The sequence below is a fragment of the Halyomorpha halys genome, unplaced genomic scaffold (genome assembly GCF_000696795.3).
Source record: "Halyomorpha halys isolate HHAL.00 unplaced genomic scaffold, Hhal_1.1 Scaffold1478.1, whole genome shotgun sequence".
Lineage (NCBI taxonomy): Eukaryota > Metazoa > Arthropoda > Insecta > Hemiptera > Pentatomidae > Halyomorpha > Halyomorpha halys.
Genome location: NW_027109585.1, coordinates 44,405 through 66,844, shown reverse-complemented (window position 1 = coordinate 66,844; position 22,440 = coordinate 44,405). Strand labels below are relative to the sequence as shown.

Here is a 22,440-nt window from a genome sequence, read left to right as displayed (position 1 = left end):
GGTTGACTTAACTTTATCTTAAATGATTAACCTTATCAACTATTATTTACATTACTGCACAAAGGAATATAGAAGTGATATTAAAATAAAATTTAGTTCGAACCCCGCGTAGTCTTTGGGTGTACTCCTGGCAGAACACAAGGTTGTCCGATATATCCTTTCCGGTCACCGTATCACCAGAATTATAGAGATATAATCTCTAACGATGTAATGCCACAACTCTCCTATCCAGGACGTGCTGAAGATTCCCCTTCACAAAACCAAAGCCCACTCGTCTAAACTTATTAAAATTTTGGCTCATTAAAATAGTATATTTCTACTATATGATTTTTTTTGACCGCACCCGGACCATATTCCTTTCATCTTTACACACGGTCAATCAATAATCTTCCATTACTATTTTTTTGTTCTTTTTTGACCGCACCCGGACCATATTCCTTTCATCTTTACACACGGTCAATCAATAATCTTCCAGTCTAAACTTATTGTTCGTGTTTTTGTTTTTCCCCTTAATCCCTTTTGTCTACGCAGATATCGCCAGTGTTTTTATGTTACCATGGCAATCGTTACACACTGCTTCCTCCACCTACTGATTCGGTCCAGAAGAAGCTTTTTGAGATATCGTTTCCCCTAAATCCTAGCCAGATGCATAACTATCTAACCCACTTCAGTTTCTTTTGTACTGATTCTATTAAATAAACATTCTGAATTGATGATCAAGACTGAAGAAACGACGGATGGATTTTGAAATTCAACATCTTTTACCTGAATGAGGCTGTCCTAATTGTTATTAAGATATCTCAAGTAGGTGTTCTTGGTCTTGAGATAAAGTAAACCTCCAAACAAGAATCTTTGGCTCTCGGAAATTTCAAATTAAAGTCGTTTGAGATATTTTTTCTCTTCAAGAAATGTCACTGATCTCACTCACCTACTCTGTACTGGATGGAAGCTACAATCACGTCGCTGGCGGCTGCAAGAATGTTCGAGTCGTATACGTCAAGTGTTGCCGTGCCACTCATGTAGCCACCGCCGTAGATCCAGACCAAAACGGGTGCCTATAAAATGGAACGGGATAAATTATGTATACTATAGTATAAATAAGAAATCTGTTCGAAATATAACTTATAAACAGAAATGGACTAATAATTTATTAAGGACATTGATGGTATGGTGTCTTCTGTAAACTAAGAATGGCCAACAAGTCGATTGCTTCCGAGACGATTGAAAAAACAGCACGCAATCGCCTGATCGTGTTGGCTAGTGTAAGGGAGCAGTACTTATTTACACGTTAAAATCAGCAAGGTTCCAATCCAGACCGTAATGGTAGACATATTATGCGGTGGGGACACCGAATGTATTAATTATATACAGTATAATTATCCTGAGGGACAACAACCTGACCCCCTTGCACTAAATGGTCTACGTTTTGACGTCTGATTCCTAAGAGAAATATGTAATCATATTTTATAGTGAGAGTACACAATGTATCCTGACTGATATTTATCAAAATTGATAATTATACAAACTATCGACACAACCGATCCGTTTACTGCGCTTAGGGTGCTTAAAAAAAATATATAAAACGCCATAAAAATTTTTATTTTCTTTCTTCAGTCGGGAAAGTGATATCAAGACAATGGCTCAATATTTTTTTTTTTTGGGGGGGGGGTAGATCAAAAGAACAAAATAATTCAAAAATACATTTTTAAAAAAAATTTAAATCAAATTAATTAAATCTAAAAATTTCTTAGTATATTAGCCATGTAGATTTTCAATGATTTTGTTTCTTATCTTTATTGGAATTTACAAGTGTACATAATTATATATTCAGTAGATTTTATGTAAGTTATTATGGAGTGATACAGGCGTCTAGATGAACAACCTATTGGTAGCACTCTAATGACGTTTTTACTTTAGCAGGTCTCGTGGCCATCTTCTTTTCAGGCGCCTCAGAGGATTGTAAAGATGGAATGGAAGAGGAAGCAAGGTTAGAAAATAATGGGTTTGGATGGCTAGGGAGTTTTTAATGGAAGGAATGATATCTGGCTCGAGCTAGATCAAGTCTTTATATGTGATTTTATTTGTGATAAAGCAAGGAGTATTGAGGATTGTACGGAGGATTTCAGATTGTAAGGATGGGATACGAGAGGAATTCGAAGGTTTAGTGAAGGCCCAAAGTTCAACTCCATATGTCCAGATTGGTTTCATTACAGTCATGTAGATCAGTCTTTTGTAATAGATTGGAAGTTTAGACCGTTTGTCCAGTAAGTGGTGTAATAGTCGAAATCGACGAGCAGTTCCCTGTCTTTTCAGTCTTGTTTATTCCTTATTGAGGATTCCAGGTTAGTCGTTTGTCCAGATGTAGTCCAAGGTAGCAGATTTGTACGACAGGGGTAAGCAAGTAAGAATTTAATAACCGAAATTGAAATTTGTCTCTTCTCTATAAAATTAGCTTTCATTTGATACCTTATTTTTTGAAATCCATCGATTCTGAGATGCGTAAAAGGTGTCTATAGTACCGTAGAGTGTATATGGACGATATTTTTCTTTATTATTTTTTACTAGACTGATGCTTTATCAGTCTAGTAAAAAATTGATTTGAGAACTATTTAATTTCAAATGATAAATTAAATATTTAATTAATGTAAAATAAATGTCCTACCTTTTGAAGATAGCCTTCTTGATTACCCTTATGCCGCAGCCTCACCTTATGGGGCACCCATAGGTTGAGGTAAAGGCAGTCCTCTGATAAGTTCGTGTTGGGATTCCACATCTCTTCTCCTGGAAAACCGGGGAAGTATTCGTACCTTTCTTGGTAGCAAGAGTTGGGTAATTGCGTTGCGTCTAATATTCCGTTCCAGGGCTCTACGGGTACCGGCCTGCGAAACCTGAAGTTGAACAGAACAGTTTGGAATCAAATAGATAGTCAAATGATATTTAAATTTTAGAAATTATATATAATAAATAAATATTTCAGATTTTAAATTGGGTTTAGACCAAACAGAGCCGCATGTGGCTAGAACAAGGCCTCGAAAATTACGATGGGCTCAACACACGTCCACATGCTCTTCAACGACTTTAAGCAAACCTTTGATCGGGTTAACAGAATAAAACTATCGAAGTGTTTAATGTCCCACTAAAACTAATTAACTTTATAAAAATAACATGTTATAAAGTTGTATTTTCTGGTAAAAGAAGGAGTAATCCTTATTACTCTTATTAGTGCATACAACTATCAGACGTATTGATTCAAATAGTACTTTGGCATGTCTGTCATAACTAATTCTTGGTTACGCAGACGACATTGTTATTTTGACAAGAAGTGAAAAAGCGTTAGGAAAGTACTCATTAAGCTGGATAATGAAAGTAAAAAATGCTCGGCTCCAGTTTAACAAAATCAATTAATTTTGACGTTAATTCAACAATCGATACAAGAAAAAACCTTTGAAGCTTTGATCATTTCTCATACTTCGTCATGGAAATAAATTCATAAATAAATAAATAAAGAAAAGGATATAAATGGTGAATCGAACCTGCTCTCTACTCTAACCCACAAAAATTAAGAGTGTATTAATAATTTATTAGGCCCATAATTCGCTATGGTGCTGAAACATGTGCTTTTTTCATGGGCGTTTAACGTTTGATTTTGTTTATTTTATAAAACGTTTACTTATCTTCAAATATTACTATCTAGAACATTAAAACGATATCAGTTACAGTGATAAATGTGCACATTCTTATCTTTTATCCTTTTACAGATTATATTGATCCTGCAATATAGGACACACGTATTTCTACGCGTAATGCATCTCTTGACATATCTCATATATATGGAGGGAGCTAATAGTAGTTTAAGTCAGAATTTATATTGCTCATTAAATCATAAATAAACCTATTTCGCCCATTTTCTGACACACTAATTTAACTGCTCTCCCTTGACAAGGAACTTAAAGGACTAGCTATATATCTACATTTTAAGTTGTTTTATTACACGTTACTATTTTTAATTATATTACTACTTTACCAACCTGTTTCTCTAGACAAATAATATAAAGGATATCATATACCTTATGTTGTCCTATATTAAACATAAATATTTTACAGTAAATTATATAAAAGAATTAGATCAATCTACATCCATATTTTATTAGCTAGAAAACCTGAAAGTAAATAAATAAAATGTAAATATTTATTTGTAAATAGCAATAAATAAATAAAATTATTTATATATATACAAGTATGAAAAATAATTTTTTTAATATTATGTTAATAGTTCTGACTGTTGGATTAATATCCTAAATGTTTTCTATAGTTCAGAATACAACGGATTCTAAATGATCTGTTGACAAATAATCTTCTCTTAATTTTCAAGAACTAACCACATTTACAAAATTAAACAAAGACTACGTAAACGTGAAATTTTATTGGTTGCTGAAATGTTGGCAATGTTTCGAATTTCCTTTGGGAACGATACGCTGTTGCTTGCAGGAAATCGTTTTCCCGAGTGCCGTAGTAGATGGCAATACGACTAGATTGCTTGAAATTAACATGGCCCTTTCGAAGCAGTATTCCTCCAATATTGAATCCCTACAATATATATATTTTTAATATTTTTTATTTCTTTATTTATATAAGTCACTCTAACAGGGATAAAGTAAATTGTTTGTGCATATTTTCGTTAAAAATATTAAATTGAATTATTTTTTATTTTAGAATATATTTCTTTTCATGAGTAGTTAGTTTGTGATTATGTATTTTAGTATATTTCTGAACGAGGATAGAAACCCCGCAAAGTTGAAGTAATTATAAACAACTTAGTAAAATATTTAAGCTTCGGGAGTGGTCATCGTTTTAATTTAGCAACCTCATCCACCTTAAATCGATCAATCCATAATTTCATGCGAAATACCAGGACAATATTTGAATATAACTTTTCAAGAATTTTGTAAGAAATCAAATTTATTCACTAAGTTTTATAATATTTAATTTTTACTTAATTTAAGTTTCAATGAGTAAAACAATTTTAATTTGTAAAATACCAGTTTATAAACTGCGGTATGCTCAGCTCTTATTGATAATATAAATCTTTGAATATATTTATATATTAAATAAATTTTTTTCTAATAATTTATAACTGATCATTATAGACTGTGAATTTGTGAACTTGTCAGATAATTAATTGCCAGTAGTTAATGTTTTTTAATATCAAATGTTAAATTATTTAGGGAAAATTAAAAAAAAAAAGTTCCAAACACAACAATTATTATATTGTGGGAAGATTATGCTTATAATACTTCTTGAACTCTTGAAGGGTGATTTAATATATCTAATTTGTTTTTTAAAGTTTATTTTTTGTACCGTCGATGTGGGATGTGCTATATTACTGGTCCTCATTTCTGAACAAAGGCCGCTCGTTTCGACCGTAGCTCGTGTTTTCTGTTCACCTTATGACCTCATTTGCCCTCAGAATCTGGGTCTGACCTTTGACCCCACCGAGATAAAGGCTAACCGCATCACCTCCCTTGGATCGTGCACATGTAGAAAGTTCCTGTATGTGTATAATGAATAATTATCTAATGGTATTAGTGTGTATCTCTGAATAATGTTTTTACGATTATGGCCAAGATTTGAATATTATTTTCTCCGCACAAATACCATTATACCACCAATGTTCAAGAGGTTTTGTTTTACGGTTGTAAAACGACAAAATGAACTGTATTAATGAAAGATATGATTATTTTTATATATTTTTATCCTTCGTTTATTATATCTATTTGGTTATTCTGCCTCCAAGATTTTCCACTAAAGAAATTACCAGTTGGGATCGTAAACTTTTGTTGCATACTTACCAAGAAGCTTTTATAGTGATTGTAGTTTTTGTGTATAAGTAATTTTTGCTAAACAGTATATTTTTTGAGAACAATATCGTCATTTAATATTTTGAGGAAGATATCCTCACAAATCACAAGATTTACAGTTCATCTTATCCCGTAAAGGTTTGAGGACCAACTATGATATTCCATACTTAAAGTCATAGTTGAACAGTTAATCAAACCTTGCGTTTGACAACACTAATGTTGTTGTGATTACTGTTAATTCTCAAGCACATTTTTGCCATAAATATTTTAAGTTAATTATGTGATTAGACATTTATTATCTGTTAATATCAGACGCAATTACTAATTAATTAAATAATAAACCGTCGTGTAATTTTTCTATTTTTTTTAGTGATTTATAAAAAAAAAATCATACTTTTACTAAGTCATCTCCCTTTGATTGCCTTGCGGTATAAAAGGTGTTGATATCAGTCCAGCTAAGGTGGTATAGTCTAGCTTTAGCCATAGGCTACGCTATGGAATTAATGGAACGTGAAGGGACCCTTCCGTTGGTATTATAATAATAATAAAAATAATTTTTCTAAAAATAAACTACACAGTGCCTGCGAGCTTTTGGTTGTTTTAGTAAGGATCATAAAATGTTGACCGGTAAATTTTTGTGGTAATGATGGACAAAGTGTAATTTTTTGTGTGATGTATTTAATATAATTACATTTTTTCAAGTATTTCTTCCGCTAATTTTTGCTCTTGTCCGTACTCCAATAACTCTTCAATGTAGCTTTTTGTGCCATAGACATCAATATAATGAGTGCAAAATAAACTTGCAATTCTTATACAGAAATTTATTCAAAATGTCTTAGATACTTTTCACCAAATCGATTAGTTTCAGTTACAATATATTCAAGAATTTCTTTGGTCAAAAACAGGTCGTAAACGTCCTGTCTAGTAAAATTTTTCATGTTTTCATTTACACTACCAAGATATATAAATTTATACAATCTAGGTATGTTATTTTTTTATCTTCAACTCATAATCGCTCTCACTTCGATTACTATCGTCACTATCCGAAGAAATCGTAATAAAACGTGTACATTACTCCTTCACTGCTTTTTTTTTTGTGTGTGTGTCTTCATCCTGAAACTATTTGCAATCACCTTTTTACATTGACATCGCGTCCAATATGCATGTGTGTAATATGCACTCTGGTAATGGTTACCAGACAAAATGCGCTTATATATACCCTTATGATGCGAATGGGATAAACAACATTGACCCTTATATTTCAATATATTCCCTAAAATAAATTTATAATCCAGTTATAATTAACAGTTCTGAGAAAACATTAATTGAAAAATTATGAAGTTAATGGAAATTTAGTTTATTAAATTTTATATCCAGTCTAAACTTATTAGAATAACAGTAATCATATTTTTGGATTCTTACTCTTTACATTGAAATATGTCAGTTTTAACAGAGGGACTTTCTCGAGAACAAATTAATGTATTTTCATAGTTGAAGAACCAAATAAATGGAAATAGGATTATCTACAACTTCTATTCTCTGCAATATTTGCGATTCTACTTTTCTATTCTATCAAACATTGTGAAACGTTATGCAGATAGTTATAATAATGTTGGAAATCCCTATTTACATCAATGTAAACCAAACCAACCTCCTACTCCTTGATTTTATTTTATCATGGCAGAAGAACAGGATTATGGAACCTTACTCTCCCCCTGTTCCCATAGTGTTAACCAAAACGCATACCTGAGAGGTCCAAGAGGCGGCTTGGCGAAAGGGATGCCGGTGAAGACGTGGACGTCCCTCCCGATGACCGTCTTCTCTATTCCGCGGATGAGTCCCGACCTGGTCCTGACTACAAGAGGGTCCAGATCCTCGTGTACCTTGCTCTGTGGCCGTCCCATCGCTCCAGCCGCCAGCGCTACCATCACCGCTCGCCATACCTCCATCTCTTTACATTACCTCTGCAACATTTTAGTGTATTAGTATATAGTAGAGACATTTAGTCGTTTTATACAAATTTCAAATTAAAATTAAAATATATATCGCTCCAACTCATGAAAATTCAAGAAGTACTGTCTCTTGAACAACTGTTAAACAGGGAGGTTATTTGTCCAAGATCACGCTCATACTCGTATCAGTTTTCATCCTTAATATGTTAAGTAACTTCTTTTGAAACAACCGAACTCCGTATCCTATATAAAAACCATTATTAATTTTTTTTTTAAATTTATTTATTGCTATTTACAACTGTATAAATATATATACATCAAGTAGATTTGCTGTAAGCGATATAATGACATGATACAAACATGTGGAGGACCAATTGATAGAACTCCAACATTATTAATTTAAATTTATCGTTAAGTTTTAATATAACTCACATAATAATTCTTTATATTTATGATTTTGCGGCTTTAGTGCACTTGCTCAGCCCACGCTGGCTCACTACCAGTGATGCGGCGAGAGGGATGCCCTGGGATTGTTTTAGCTCTACTCTACCCCTCATACGTGGGGGATAGAGTGGGCTCAGGGATCCTCAGGTTGATTGTGTAAATATTGTATATAAGAGTGTAAATGTGATTGGGGATTATATTATTATTTTATTTTTCATACTCGTAGTTTTATTATATTCATTTTCTTTATCCTTCAGTTTGTATATATTTTAAGAGAGATTTTATTTATTTTTATTCATTTTTTTTTGTAATATTTATCGATTAAATAAAGTTTTTTTTTAATAAAAAAATATATTTATGATTCATTTTACAAATTCAAATGTACATAACCTTCAGATGATTTGAAGCTTCCAATCTACTGCTTTAATGGATTTACGATCCTGGTTAAGCTTAAATCTCGCTCTGTGAATGGTTTCGAATTGGATTCTGCTAAAGATAGATCTCTACTTGCGTCACGGGGAATGGAGTGCAATGTCTTTCCTTTTTTTTTTTTAAATATTTTTTTTATTATTTTCCTAAACAGGTCATCAGGATATACACGGCTTGAGAATTTATTATCATTGTTAAAGTTTTAATAATTATTCAATATATCGAATTATACCTTAAACAGCCCACACAAAAACATGACCCCGTCATAACATTCTTACTAGGTTCATTGTCATTATTTCTGTTTATTTTATTTGAAAACTATGAGCTAGAGGAAACAAATAAAACTTTCTGGACTAACTTTCATTTTATTAAGTAATTCTCGTTTCAGGAGAATACAAAACAAATTTTTAACTGTCTAAAATAAAAAAAATAAAAATATTATTTTTTTTTTAACTGAGGATATATTGAACTCAAAGAATATATTTTGGATTCAAATCCAAATTGGCGTATTTGCAAATTCCAGAAAGTGTTTAAATAATTATCTCAGATATAAGGTGGCAAGTAATTCCTAATTTCGATGTTCTTCAATTTGTCATCTCGTAGATTTAATTATTAACTGAATATCTTTGCAACCTTTTTGGCATTGCAAAGGCAATAGAACCCTAATACACTGAAATTTGTTGATACCACAAATACACTTTGTCTTTGGATCGATGAGATATTTCCGTATTTTCTTGTATAATATGATATTTTTGTTGTATATTATAAATTAAAAAAATTCTGATTATTTCATATAGTAATTTAGTGCTCATTAATATTATAAATTTCCACTATATTGTATTAATGGGAAACTTTCAGGTTTTGTTTAATATAAAAATGCTATTTTGATGTCATGAAATTTTAGATTACGAATAATTTTTCATTATTATTCAAATTTTAACTAATATTATTATTTAAAAAATTACTTTTCTGAAAAGGAACATGTGACGTAGTTTATGCCCCGTTGAAGTTTACCGCACGACCTTCAAGTGTTGAGGGTTGAGTATTTCAGTCTTGACCCAAGAATCGTAGAAAGTTTAATATATTTTTTGTCTATCATATTCTCTATAATTAATATATATATATATATATACATAAAATTACCAAGTTGCAATCTGAAAACCTTTCAGTCGAAAAGAAATAAATTACTTTTATTTAAAAACAATCTTTAATCCAGAGATATATAGAGGTGGAGATTAAAACTCCGGTCTGTGAAAAAATTAAAGCATTCGCTTTGGTCGAGTGTGGTACCCGTTCCTATCTCACCAACTGATTATTCGAAGTGAACCACAATGGTTCCTATTCATCCCTCTTCTCTGAGACCGCTGGTGTTCCTCAAGGTAGTACCCTCAGTCCCATCTTCTACATCGTCTATACAGCCAATTTCCTCTAACACTGTCCTCAACAGGTATACCGATGACACATGTGCACTCTCAGTTAGTAATAATCTGTTAATTGCATCAAAAACTTCCTAATCTCATATCAAGACGCTTAAAGAATGGTGTCAAAACTGAAGGATTAAAATAAATCCTGCCTATACACTTATATTAATACATTTAATGTTAAACAACACGCATAAATAAAAGATAAATACATCAATATTTGAATTAATTTACATATACTGCTAAACTTCTATTTTGGTGACTAAACAAATGCAAACATACCTTTTGATTGGAGGTTCTATAGTTGTGTTTAAACAGAGATTTTCTATTTTCTGCGCTATTATAACAATTCATACTTTATCTGGAGCACTTTAAATCTAAAAATGGTGGACTATTTCTCTTCATAGTAATCTTTTCATAATATAAGTAATATGTATATTTAATTAGAGTTTACGCAAATGATAGACTCAAAATAATACCTTTCCAAATATTCCAGGAAATCTCCTGAACATCAACTCAATGTTCCATCAACTCCAGGTCTTGAAAAATAGCTTTACTATGAATCATATGTTTTCTCTTGATAAATTATGTTAAAATACACAATTTGAGTACTTACTTATCCTAGAGATAGCAAGGTTATAGATTTATGGATAGGGAGGGGGCTTCCGATCCGATCAAGAAGATTACTTCCGCCAGGTATTACAGACATTTCGGGTCACGAAGACTTGAATTGAGAGCAATAATGTTCGTTAATAAAGGTTGGTCATCTTTTACAAGAGGATTATATCTTTAATAACTTTACATATTATTTATTTATAAAGAACGTTTTAATTGTAAAAATAATAACAGTAAATATTTAAATCTAATCAATCATCATTTTAATGTTTTGTTTTTAGACTGATTTATCTACTTCTACCAATTAGAGCTAAATAATAATTTACTTACATCTCATAATAAGCCAATTTCATTTCTTTACATTTTATTTTTTACTCCTCGGATTGCCTTAAAATATTTTTAAAAACTCAAATTACCAAAAAGCTGATTTATTTTTTAATGTAACGAATTATTTTTGTATTATACCTCATATTTTTATTATGTAAATCCTAAACTTTTTTTTTTTTTTAGTACCCCCCTGACGACATAAATAATTGCATACATTCATATAGGTAGGTATAGTCTAGTAGTTTGTAATTCTCTCGATTCCCTTGTGGCATTTTAAGGTGATGAGCAAGGTCCAGGTGGTGTTGTGGTGGCTTATGCCAGTTGAATTATTGGAACGGGGTAAAATCCTAAACAAATTCTAGGGATATCTTTATACCAAATTAACGAGTATTAAATTATTCAACGAATGATTAACATTGAAAGTAATAAGTTCTTGGAAAAAAAAGGTAAACCATTTTCTAAGTTTGTCAAAACTGAGATATATTACTACAAATAAGTTCTCACTTAACACTGAGACGCATTTCTAATGTCCTATAACTCTTACTTAGCAACTAATTAGTTCTATAAAGTGATGAATTACGAATTTTAGGTCCTTTTTTTTTTTTATGTGAGTTATAAATGGTATAGTATAAAAAACAGCCTTTCGAAAAATGATATAGTATAAAAAATTAGAGAACATGAAATTCTGGTTTATATAGGTATCCTAACATTTAAGCTTGGATGAATCGTTCATGAAGTGCAAGCGAAAAAATCTAAGCGAAAAAAAAGTCGTGTTCTGAAAATATGATGAAAACCATTCAATAGAGGAATCCCTTTGCTTCTAGCTTTTAGTTGAAAAGAAAAGTTAATATGCCACAATATGCTGTCACTAAGGTTTATTATTTGATTGGTGTTGACTGTGGCCTATGAGTGATTCTCAAACAAATGCAGTTTTCAAGTCTCACACAAGTACTTAAATTCACATTGCTAGAGCTTTCCCTAACTACATTTTTGACATTCAAATACATCTCAATATTATTTTCAAACAATCAGAAAAATAAAATTTATTAGGAACCTTTTGAATAGAATTGATTTTTACAAAAGTTAAACTTTTTTTCAGTGAAGTGGTGTGACTCAGTAAGTATCTATGCTACTGCTTCTACTACTAACTGCAAGAACTTCAGGTCCTGCTGTGGTGTATAATTATTTATTCTGTTTTTGTAGCCATGAGTCAGCCCTGTGGTTTCTAGGAGCCCTCTGACATCTATCCACCCTTATAATGTGTGGATATCCTTAATTGAAGACAAATCTTGTAGCTGAGCGTGATCTTGAACAAATCACCTCCTTGCTTTGCCTTGTTCAAGAAACCGTTCTTTCTTACAAAGTACCCTGACTATTCATGGGTTATAGCAGTACATATTTTCACTTTAATTATTTATTTTTAATGCTAAAACAGCCTCTAGAATGTTTCAAAATATTTCTGAGTAATAAAAAATTTAAAATAATAAAATTTATGAATATTTGTTCCAATAAAAAAAAAAAATTACTTAAATGTATATTAGCTTCCAAAACATTTTTATAAGAGCAAAGATTAAAAATTTATAATATTAAGTATTTTATCGCTGCTTGAATATGTTTGTCGAAATAGAGGAAATATAACAGCATTAACTTTTTTAAATTTTACTTATTTACTCACAAACTATTTTTTAATGATTTTTCCTAAAAAAATATTTTATGTAGTTTATACATTTAAATAATTTAGTCCAAAAATACACTTGATGCACCAAGAGAAAAATACTCTGTTGATCTAACCCCCGCGGAGAGAGGAGAATTGTAGTGTAGTGGGCGTCAGTTCCCACCCTTTTCCAATTACATTTCCCTCTTGGGCTCCATTCACAAATAACTTCCTTGTGTATGTGCCCGTTTCAGTCTGTGTAACAGTGCTTTCTATTTACAACCGAAAGATTTGTAACACCTACTGGATCCGATTGCGGTTTCGATTAATAAGGATTTATTTATTTTTGTGAGAAACGCAGTGATTTAATAGAACGTGTAATATTTCAGTATTCATTTCTATACTGGTGCTGTAGTACATTATCCTTGTTTAAGATTTTACTGAAGTTTATATATCCTGAATATAAATCAGAATATATGTATATTTTTTAATATCTATTGAAATTTACAATTGTACATTATAATATATGCAGTAAGTTTGATCTCAGTTATGATGGAGTGTTACAGGTGAGTAGAGAAACTACCCATTGGAAGCACTGTAATGACGTTATTAGAAGGTCTCGTGGCCATCACCTTTTCAGGCGCCTCGGAGGATTGCCAGGAATGGAAGAGAAAGCAAGGTTAGAAACTAGTGGGTTTGGGTTGTTAGGGGGTTTATAATAGAAGGAATTATATCTGGTTCGGTTACATATGGAACATTAAGGTCCTTATGTATGATTTTTTTGTGAAAAAGTAAGGAGCATTGTGGATTTTACGAAGGATTGTAAGGATTGGATAAGAGAGGTATTCGAAGGTTTAGTATAACTCTAAAGCTCAACTCCGTATGTCCAGATTGGCCTTATTAATGTAGATTAGTCTTTTGTAATGGATTGGGAGTTTAGAACGTTTTACCAGTAAGTGCTATAATAGTCGAAATCGACGTGCAGTTTCCTATCTTTTTAGTCTTGTGTGAGGATTCCAGGTTAATCTTTTGTCCAGATATAGTGTACCATTATTAAAGGAAACTATAGGGCAGTCGGTAGGTTTACGAGGAAGGGTAAAGGTGATTTAATGGGTTTTGTTAAGATTTATTTTATCCTTCAATTACATAACCATTCTTCGAGGGCTGTGATATGGGATTGGAGAGTTTTTTTTAATGCACATTTTCACAAAGAAACTCGGGTGAATATTCTTAAATAGTACGCCTGCAAAAAGGTCAGAAAGATTGTTATACATTTACTCTCATCGTATTTTAATTTCGAAATTTGACATTACAAAGTTAAAAGAAAATATTCCTGAGCTTAGAATGAGTTAGAAAAGTGTTACTATGTCTACAAGAATTAAATACGAAAAAGAAATAATGGAAAGACGAAGGTTTCTCTTAGAAAGTCTGATAGTAATCCAACCCGTCCTGAAGCCGTTAATTTCCAAAAACCGTTAATTATGCTACAAGGATTTTTACTAATTGCAGAAAATTAAAAAAAATACAACGTTAAACTTGTCACTACGTTTCCTCGACCCAACGACTAATGACTGCTACAAGGATGCATCAATAATATCATATCACAATTATGCCGAGAATCTTCAACTAATAGATAGTTATGACATTGAGAAAATAAATCTAAAACTTAGATGTTCCATAATAGGGCTCTTACAGGCTATTATTGAAGGTAATCTACTAATTTTTTAGTAAAGTAGCTTCTTTTTTATTCTTTACCTCCTACATGGTCACTTCTGACATACAGGAGCTAATTCTGCAGGCAGAGATAGGTAAAAATTAGCTATGGATGATACCAATAGCTAAAATTGCCATGGTTACCACTCTTATTCATGAATGAACCATTGATAAATAAATATTGTATCCATAGAAATATTAGCTATTAGTTTCAAATATAGCTAATTTTTAATTAATAATTATGAGAGATAGTTGACCGTGGATGATAAATGAGGAGAAGATGGTTGGGGGTGCGGTCAATGAAACACAAATAAGTATGACTAACTTATTTTAATGTGCCGACGTTTCGGCTAGAGTTTCTAGCCTTCTTCAGGGCTAAAAACAAAACAAGATAACAACCACAGTAAGTATAGAAAAATAAAAAATAAAAAAGAAAGTATAAACAAAATAATTTTACACATACAATGAATAGTTTTACAAGATAGAATTAATAAAATAAAGTGATGAGAGAATCGGGAAATAAAATATAGACATAGGTAATTGAAAAAGTGGGTACAATAACTTAATTAAGCAAATGAAATAAAATTAAAGTTATATAATGTAAAGAAGTATGAACATATTAGTTATTATTAATTTAAAATTTAAATATGGAAAGAAAATGAAAATTGAGAGGAAGAAAATATATGTAACAGTAATAGATGATAAAAAGGCAAATTATAAGTAAGGTGTACAAAACTTATAACGCGGGTAGGAAAAAGGATAAAAGAGGAGTAAATAAGGGGAAAGAATAAAATAAGATAAAAGTAAAATAAAGGAAAAAGAGTAAAATAAAGAAAGGGGAAAGAAAACAAAAAAGAAGTATGAAAACCAACCTGCTTGCTGAAAAGTTGAGCGCCTAATGGTCGCAGTGCAAAGTGGTCAAACTTAGAACTAAAAAAAGCCGTTACAGCAATGACTAAGTGTTATTTATAAAGAAAACGTTACGGGAGGGTGAAAATAAAAAATAGACAAATTTTTTAGAAGAAGAAAGCGTGTGAGAGGGTGATGACAAAAGGTGATAAGAAGAATTAAAAATATATATGAACCAACGAATTATCGAATAACGAAGTACCGGAAGATGAAGATGAAACGTAATGTAGGAGGGGGACAACAAATATGTAAGAAAAGGTTTTAAAGAGGAAATAATGCGTGTAAAAGTGGGCGGAAAAAAAAAATTAAATAAATAAAAAAGTAATGTTGATTTATTAAAAAAAAAAAAAAAAAAAAAAAAATTAAAAATTACTTTTTTAATAAATTAACTATTTGTGAATATGTTAATGATAAGTTGTTCTTATCGGTTTTTAAGTTGACGGAAGAAGGCTCTAATTGGATATAGAGACTAATTTTTTGTCTAATTTTTGTCCAACACTATAGCTAACCAACCTATAACCGGAGTGAGGTCACGAATTTATTCCGTTAGGGCATCTCAAAATAAAGCCATATGTCATTAGACGCTGCAGATTCGAAGTTGCTAAGATAACGCCTTGACTACCTCGGCTACAAACGTCTATTCAACTAGCGTCTTGAATAAACAAGTCTTTTCCTATCCGCATATACCCGAACGAGTTTAAATTTAATTATAAATTACTTTTATACCAATTAGAAATTAAAACAAACATTAACTACCGATTCAACCCTTTTGTTTCAAGCCCTCCGATTGGCCTACTTTCCATACTCCCCGCTGTACCTGACAATAGCCCCCGAATCAATATAAACCTTTCTGCCCTTATCAATTAACTATTGCTTGTTGAATTGACCTTTACTCAGTTGGAAACTATTGGTATATCCAATCTCTGTCTGAATTGTAGATTCGTTTAATTTTGAATTTGATTTTGAACAACCGCTATTGTCCTTATTAAAGGAATTTTCAAATATATCAACAACAATACTAGTGATCACTTTTCACAACGTATTCACAGATACGGATTCGGATCGATGAAACCCTCAGGAGAGACCTATTCTATTTTTAATTGGTTTGGAAACTGCCATTTCATAACAATATTATATATATGGATCAAGCCACCTATGTTTGTATGTATATATATGTACATAATACAACAGAATAGAATCTACACATAAAATTATAGGTTACCTCTATGTTTTGAAATAATTTTAAACATTTTTGTTTAATCCAGTGTTTAATTCATGTATTCCCCGGGATTCATTATTCGGGGATATTACCCGAATTACTTAGAAATCACAATGAACACAATGAAGTAAAATTTTGTTTTGCCAAAAGGATTACTATATAGTTATTAATATTTGTATTAATTTGGACTATTGCTAAGTTTACAAGGAATAATGGAAGCGGTTAAAGGTTACTTGGTTTGGATGTTACGATGGAAGACAGGTTTCTCTCTTGATCTTTTCTTCTCAAACGACTAACCAGGAATCCTCGCACAAGACTGAAAAGAGAGGAAACTGCACGTCGATTTCGACTATTATAACATTTACTAGACAAACGGTCCAAACTTCCAATTCATTACAAAAGACTGATTTACATGACAATTATAAGGCCTATCTGTACATACGGCGTTGAGCTTTGGGACTCCACTAAACCTTCGAATTCCTCTCGTATCCAATCCTTACAACCCAAAATGCTTCGTAAAATCCTAAATGCTCCCTACTTCGTCACAAAAAAAATCATCCACAAAGACTTTAATGTTCCATTTGTAACCGATCTAGCCCGAACCAGATATCAATCCTTCCATTACAAATTCCATAATCACTCAAACCCATTAGTTTCTAATCTTGCTTCCTCTTTTATTCCGGACAATCCTCCGAGGCGTCTGAAAAGAAGATGGCCTCGAGACCTTATATTGTAAAAATGATTTTAGAGTGCTACCATTGGGTAGTTTATCTACATGCTTGTACCATATCATTACGATTTCCTCAAATTTACTTGATTTATTTATGTAGAGTTGTAAATATCAATAAATAAATTTTAAAAAAATTTTTCTTTCTTCCCATCTGCTGCCACCGCCTTTCTTGCCTGAGAGTGGTGAAGCTCTACTCACTCATGTTTTGTTGAAGTGAAAGTGGTATTGCCTTTTAAAAAATGTGCTAGCTCCTTTTTTACCTGTACTGACCAATATGAATACAAACCAACTCTGATCCAATATGTTTTCAATAGAGGGCAACATTTCTAAGTCCCATTAAAAATTCCTTGAGGGCATTCTCAAACATCCGGTGTCACGTTTTTTTGAGTTTTGCGTTCGGACATGTATACATTTTTAATTAACACTGGATTGACATGTACCTGTAAAATAAAACTGCATTGGATTCAGCACATTTTTTGCCTATAATTGAAAACACTTTTTTGCAAATCTTTTCGGTTTATTTACTATTTTCATACTCCTTAAGTTATTCTATATTTACTGCCGTTGTCTTTCACAGCCTACAAGTAAACTTATAAACTCATTCTTCCTTATTCCCACTTCTGCTAGGATTATGTGGTATACGGTGGCATCTATATTCTATCCGTGGACAAATGAAGAGAAGAACAAGAAACTACAATTCATATAAAGATTATAATTTTAGATTAATAACTATAGTTGAAAAGGAGAGAGATGAATGTGGGTTTTGCCAAAACCCGTTCTTTCTAGCCGGTAGTCTTTTATTTCTGTTTTTAATTTTCTTCTCTTTATATTTGATTTTGTTAGTTGAGTCTTATGTGTTTATGAGGTTGGAGTAACAGGAATTAAAATTTTTTGCATCTGATTTTTTGTTGATAGCCCGATATCTAGAACCTTGCAACACTATCTCCAAAGTAAGGTAAATCAACACAAATATAGTTGTACCTCTATAACGAAAAATCCTTACAAACTGCACACATCATACATTTCAGACCAAGAGGACATAGATTCAAATTGGACACACCTAAAATCATATATCAGCATAGAAAAATATAAGAATCAACAAAGTATTAGATGTACAAAATTTAAATTTATGTTACTCCAACTTCATAAACACATAACATATAATTAACAAGATCAATTATAAATATACATAATTCAAAACAATAGTTTTTCTGAAAGAACTACGTCCTATGCAATGTATGTACTCGGAGGGCATGCCATTTTCGTTATATCACGAGAGCCGTTGTTGAAGGATTATGGAAAAAGTTCCATTCCCTAATCCAACGAGAAGGGGAGAAGAGGATTTTTCATACTGATGGCTAGATTGGCTGACAAGCCTTTAAACTGTTAGCAACTCTTTTTATAAACTTTCTTTATCCGGTTAGCTCGAAGAAGGCAATTTCGACCGAAGAAGCGGCTTAATAGACAATGTCATCATCAGGGCCGCTTTACAAATGTTGTCATTCTCAGACTTTGCTAACTGGGTAACAGTTTAACGTGGGCGGGCAGTGATAGACGTCCCTGTCTCGACCTCACTATTTATTCTGCAAGTGAGGGTTCCCTCACGGATATTTTGGAAAATATTTTTTGTCTTCTCCCTTCTACCCCAATTCCGAAGATAAAACTTTATTCGATGAGACTTTCTTATGGTTCAGAACGTTTCCCAATTCCTAGCAAAACTTTATATTATGGCGACTATAGACTACACTATTTAGGTCCTTTAAAAATATATCCATCCTTCATACCAGAGGCTTTATATATCTTTGTTTGTTAAAATAAATAGTTTGAATGTTCAATTTTCTACAAAAAACTGCATTGGCTTAAAATATATTGCTCCTTTTGGGAAGACTGTCCTTTTTTACCAATATTTAGCAGCCCTTTTTTTATATTTATTTAAGTGTTTCGACCACTCGGGCCATTTACACTTGATTTACAAATTCGATTACAATTGGCATGTTCATACAAATGAAATACAAATACAGTTAAAATTACAAAGTGAGAAATTTACATACATATATGAAATACAAATACAGTTGAAATTACAAAGTGAGAAATTTACAATCACAATTACCATTACATGTTAACAATTACAATTTACACTTCACAAATTTATTACTGTTGTGGAGTCTTCTCTGATCATTTCCTGTACACATGAAGATAATCGGTGAGACTCCAGAGCAACCCAGTAAGAATGTGCCCAACAGCGAGATCACTTCAGCAGCATCGACACATCGGTGCATCCTCTCTCCTTCATGAGATGACAATAGGTGAGTCGCGTATGGCCTATCCGAAGATGGGTTAATAGATCTCTGTAGCAGATTCATATTCCGGCCGGATTTGATTAAATTTTATGGTAGAGTTTAGAATGATGTAGAAACTTAAAAAGTCTATCTATGGTATGTTTGCTATCTTGCAAGATGGAATGGAGATCATCAGGTATATTATATAAAGATTTGAGGGTGTTATAAGCTCGGCATTCTGTCAGAATGTGTTTGACTGTAAGTTCTGTTCCGTGAGTTAGGCATAATGGTGCAAATTAGCAGCCCTTGTACAGCCTCAGATGGAAATTGTCACTTATCCTCTCATAAAATACACTTATTTAAATATCTCTCAGTTATATTGTTTCCAAATGTGTAGAAGTCCTTTATATGAAACTTTTTCTATTTGCTTGCCTTGAAACACATTCCACTCAGTTTTCAACCACCTCCCACCAAAGGGGATCCAACGATGTTTATGAAATTACCCTGAAGTGTTTTCCTTAAAACCTTTTAACTTTTCATGTATGCGATAAATGGAGCGGGGTGGCTCAGTGGTAAAATACTGTCCTACTAACAAACTACTATCTTTATTTAATTGCTAATTGAAGGGTTTGATTGAATAGAGGAAGCAACCCTTTCAAAAGTCTGAAAATTTAACATTATAAGTTATATAGAAAAATATTTTTATATAAACTTCTTTGTTAGAGGGTATCTAAGTGAGTTAGGTGGTATGCTATTATCTCCTAAACCAGATCTGGGTTCGGAGAGCCCTTCGGGTCCACCCAGATTCATAATGTAATCTACTTTCCATTTCAATCCACATTTTCAGGACTTTCTAAAATCTACATTTTTGGTAATCAAATGCATCTTAATATTATTTTCACATTATTGGAAAAACAGTTTTTATTCAGGAACCTTTTGAGTAGAATCGATTTTTCATAAAATAAAACCTTTTTTTCAGTAGAGTGGATGGCTTAGTGGTAAGATACTACTAACTTTTGCTAACAAACTACTAGCTTTAGTTAATTAATAATTGAAGGGTTTGATTAAAAAGAGGAAGCAACTACCATTCCAAAAATTTGAAAATTCAACGTTATAATTTATATAGACAAATACTTTTTTAAATAATTCCTTTTTAGTGGGTAGCTAAGTGTGTAAGGCGGTGTGTCACTATCACCTGCACCGGACCTGGGTTCGAATCCAGTTGTGTTAGACAATTATTTATTCTGTAACTGTAGCCGTGAGTCAACATTCCAATCCAAATTCCCGGAGCTTTCCCAAATCTACATTTTTGTTAATAAAATGCATCTTAATATTATTTTCGCACAATCGGAAAAAAAGTTTTATTCAGGAATCTTTTGAGTAAAATTGATTTTTGTAAAATAAAACCTTTTTTTCATTGGAGTGGGTGGCTTAGTGAGTAAGACACTATACTAATGACTCCAAGTGCCAATGTTCAAATACGGGTGTGTTTATAATTTATAATTATTTATTCTCTTTTCGTAACCATGGGTAATTGGTGAAAAATCTGGAGATTCAGCGTGAACAACTCACCTCCTGGTACATCCGCTATCAGCTCCCTAGAATTTAGCAGAATAAAAAAAAATGTATTGATCATAACTCAGAAAGTTACGGTAAGTTTTACACCGGTGGCTTGGAGCAACGTCCAAATTAAAAACAAAATGAATTGGAACAATTTTTCGAAAATTCACTTCAATTGGTCTAATGTTGAAAATTTACTGATTTGACTCTCCCATAAAAAAAAAATTAAATATTTTTTCTTCTTATTCCACGTTTTGAATCCATCTCTAACATTCGCTGATTTTCGGTAGTTCGACAGTTGTAATTAGGAAACATTGTGATTATAAATCTCTCAAAAAAAATTCTCCCCACATTACATTTTCAATTTAATTGTGTCACGAAACATGTTTTAAATGATATAATTCGTAACCAGAAATGTATTATAATGTTTAGAATACTTACGGTCACCCGACGAATAGCAGTAACCCACCATAATAAAAAAAAAATTAATTTTATTTTAATTGAATATTATTTTTATGAAACATATATGAAAATCCGAGCGAGGAAATGTGGTAAAATGCCGATATCTGTAAGCTTGTTGAATCGTATAAAAATATCCTGATATTTCAAGTTACATCCCCGACATTTATGATCTTGGCGCAAGCAACAGGTGTTTTTATAAAAGCTTTAACATCCTTCTTGTTAAATTAATTTATGATTACATTTCTACAGTTAAGTACCTTTGAAATAGTGTTTTTTGATAAGATTACCTATGATTTTCTTTTATTGTTGATAAATATCCTAATGAGTTTTAATTACTCGTTTTTACTTTCTTTACCATCTGGGTAAGACTTTTGTAATCGAGTCAGATTTTCAACGTGTATCACTGAGTCAAGAAACAAAAATTTTGCACGTTTGTTCTATCCATGTGTCCGTCTGTTCATGGATTATTTTCCTATTTTAATTGCAAAAAAGGTTATTTATTTATCTGGTTATTTATAAAAATAACACAATTTAAGTGTCATCGTTAAATAATTTAAAATAATAAGCAGCATAAAATATAAACTTTAAAAAAGTTTAGTTAAGTATTTATTCCGAGATTTTTTTTTCAGTTTCTCCAATATCAGTAAGCGTTAATAAAAAACAATTTAGATTTTTGATGTAGTACACCTCACATCAACTCACTGATATTTACGAGGTAAATAGAGCGAAATCACTCTATCGTATACTGATATATATTTTTTTTTTATGTACAGTGTAGTAAAACTTGTTAGCTAATAACAAATTTTAGGTTTTTTGAAGTGTTTTCCAATCATTTTCCCAACCTCTTCGGGTTGAAAGATCTTAGATC

At 31.8% G+C, this 22,440-nt stretch overlaps 1 protein-coding gene across 1 annotated transcript in view; it reads right to left on the bottom strand.

The window, feature by feature from the left end:
• The window catches only part of LOC106689821 (acetylcholinesterase), an 82,902-nt gene that overhangs the window by 36,481 nt on the left and 23,981 nt on the right, over nucleotides 1-22,440 (bottom strand). The window contains exons 2-4 of the mRNA XM_014435003.2: nucleotides 7,605-7,822; nucleotides 2,663-2,888; nucleotides 929-1,055 (exon numbers count right to left, since the gene is read on the bottom strand). Coding sequence (XP_014290489.1) covers nucleotides 929-1,055; nucleotides 2,663-2,888; nucleotides 7,605-7,807 — 556 coding nt within the window. The 5' untranslated portion in view covers nucleotides 7,808-7,822. The remainder of the gene's footprint in view (nucleotides 1-928; nucleotides 1,056-2,662; nucleotides 2,889-7,604; nucleotides 7,823-22,440) is intronic.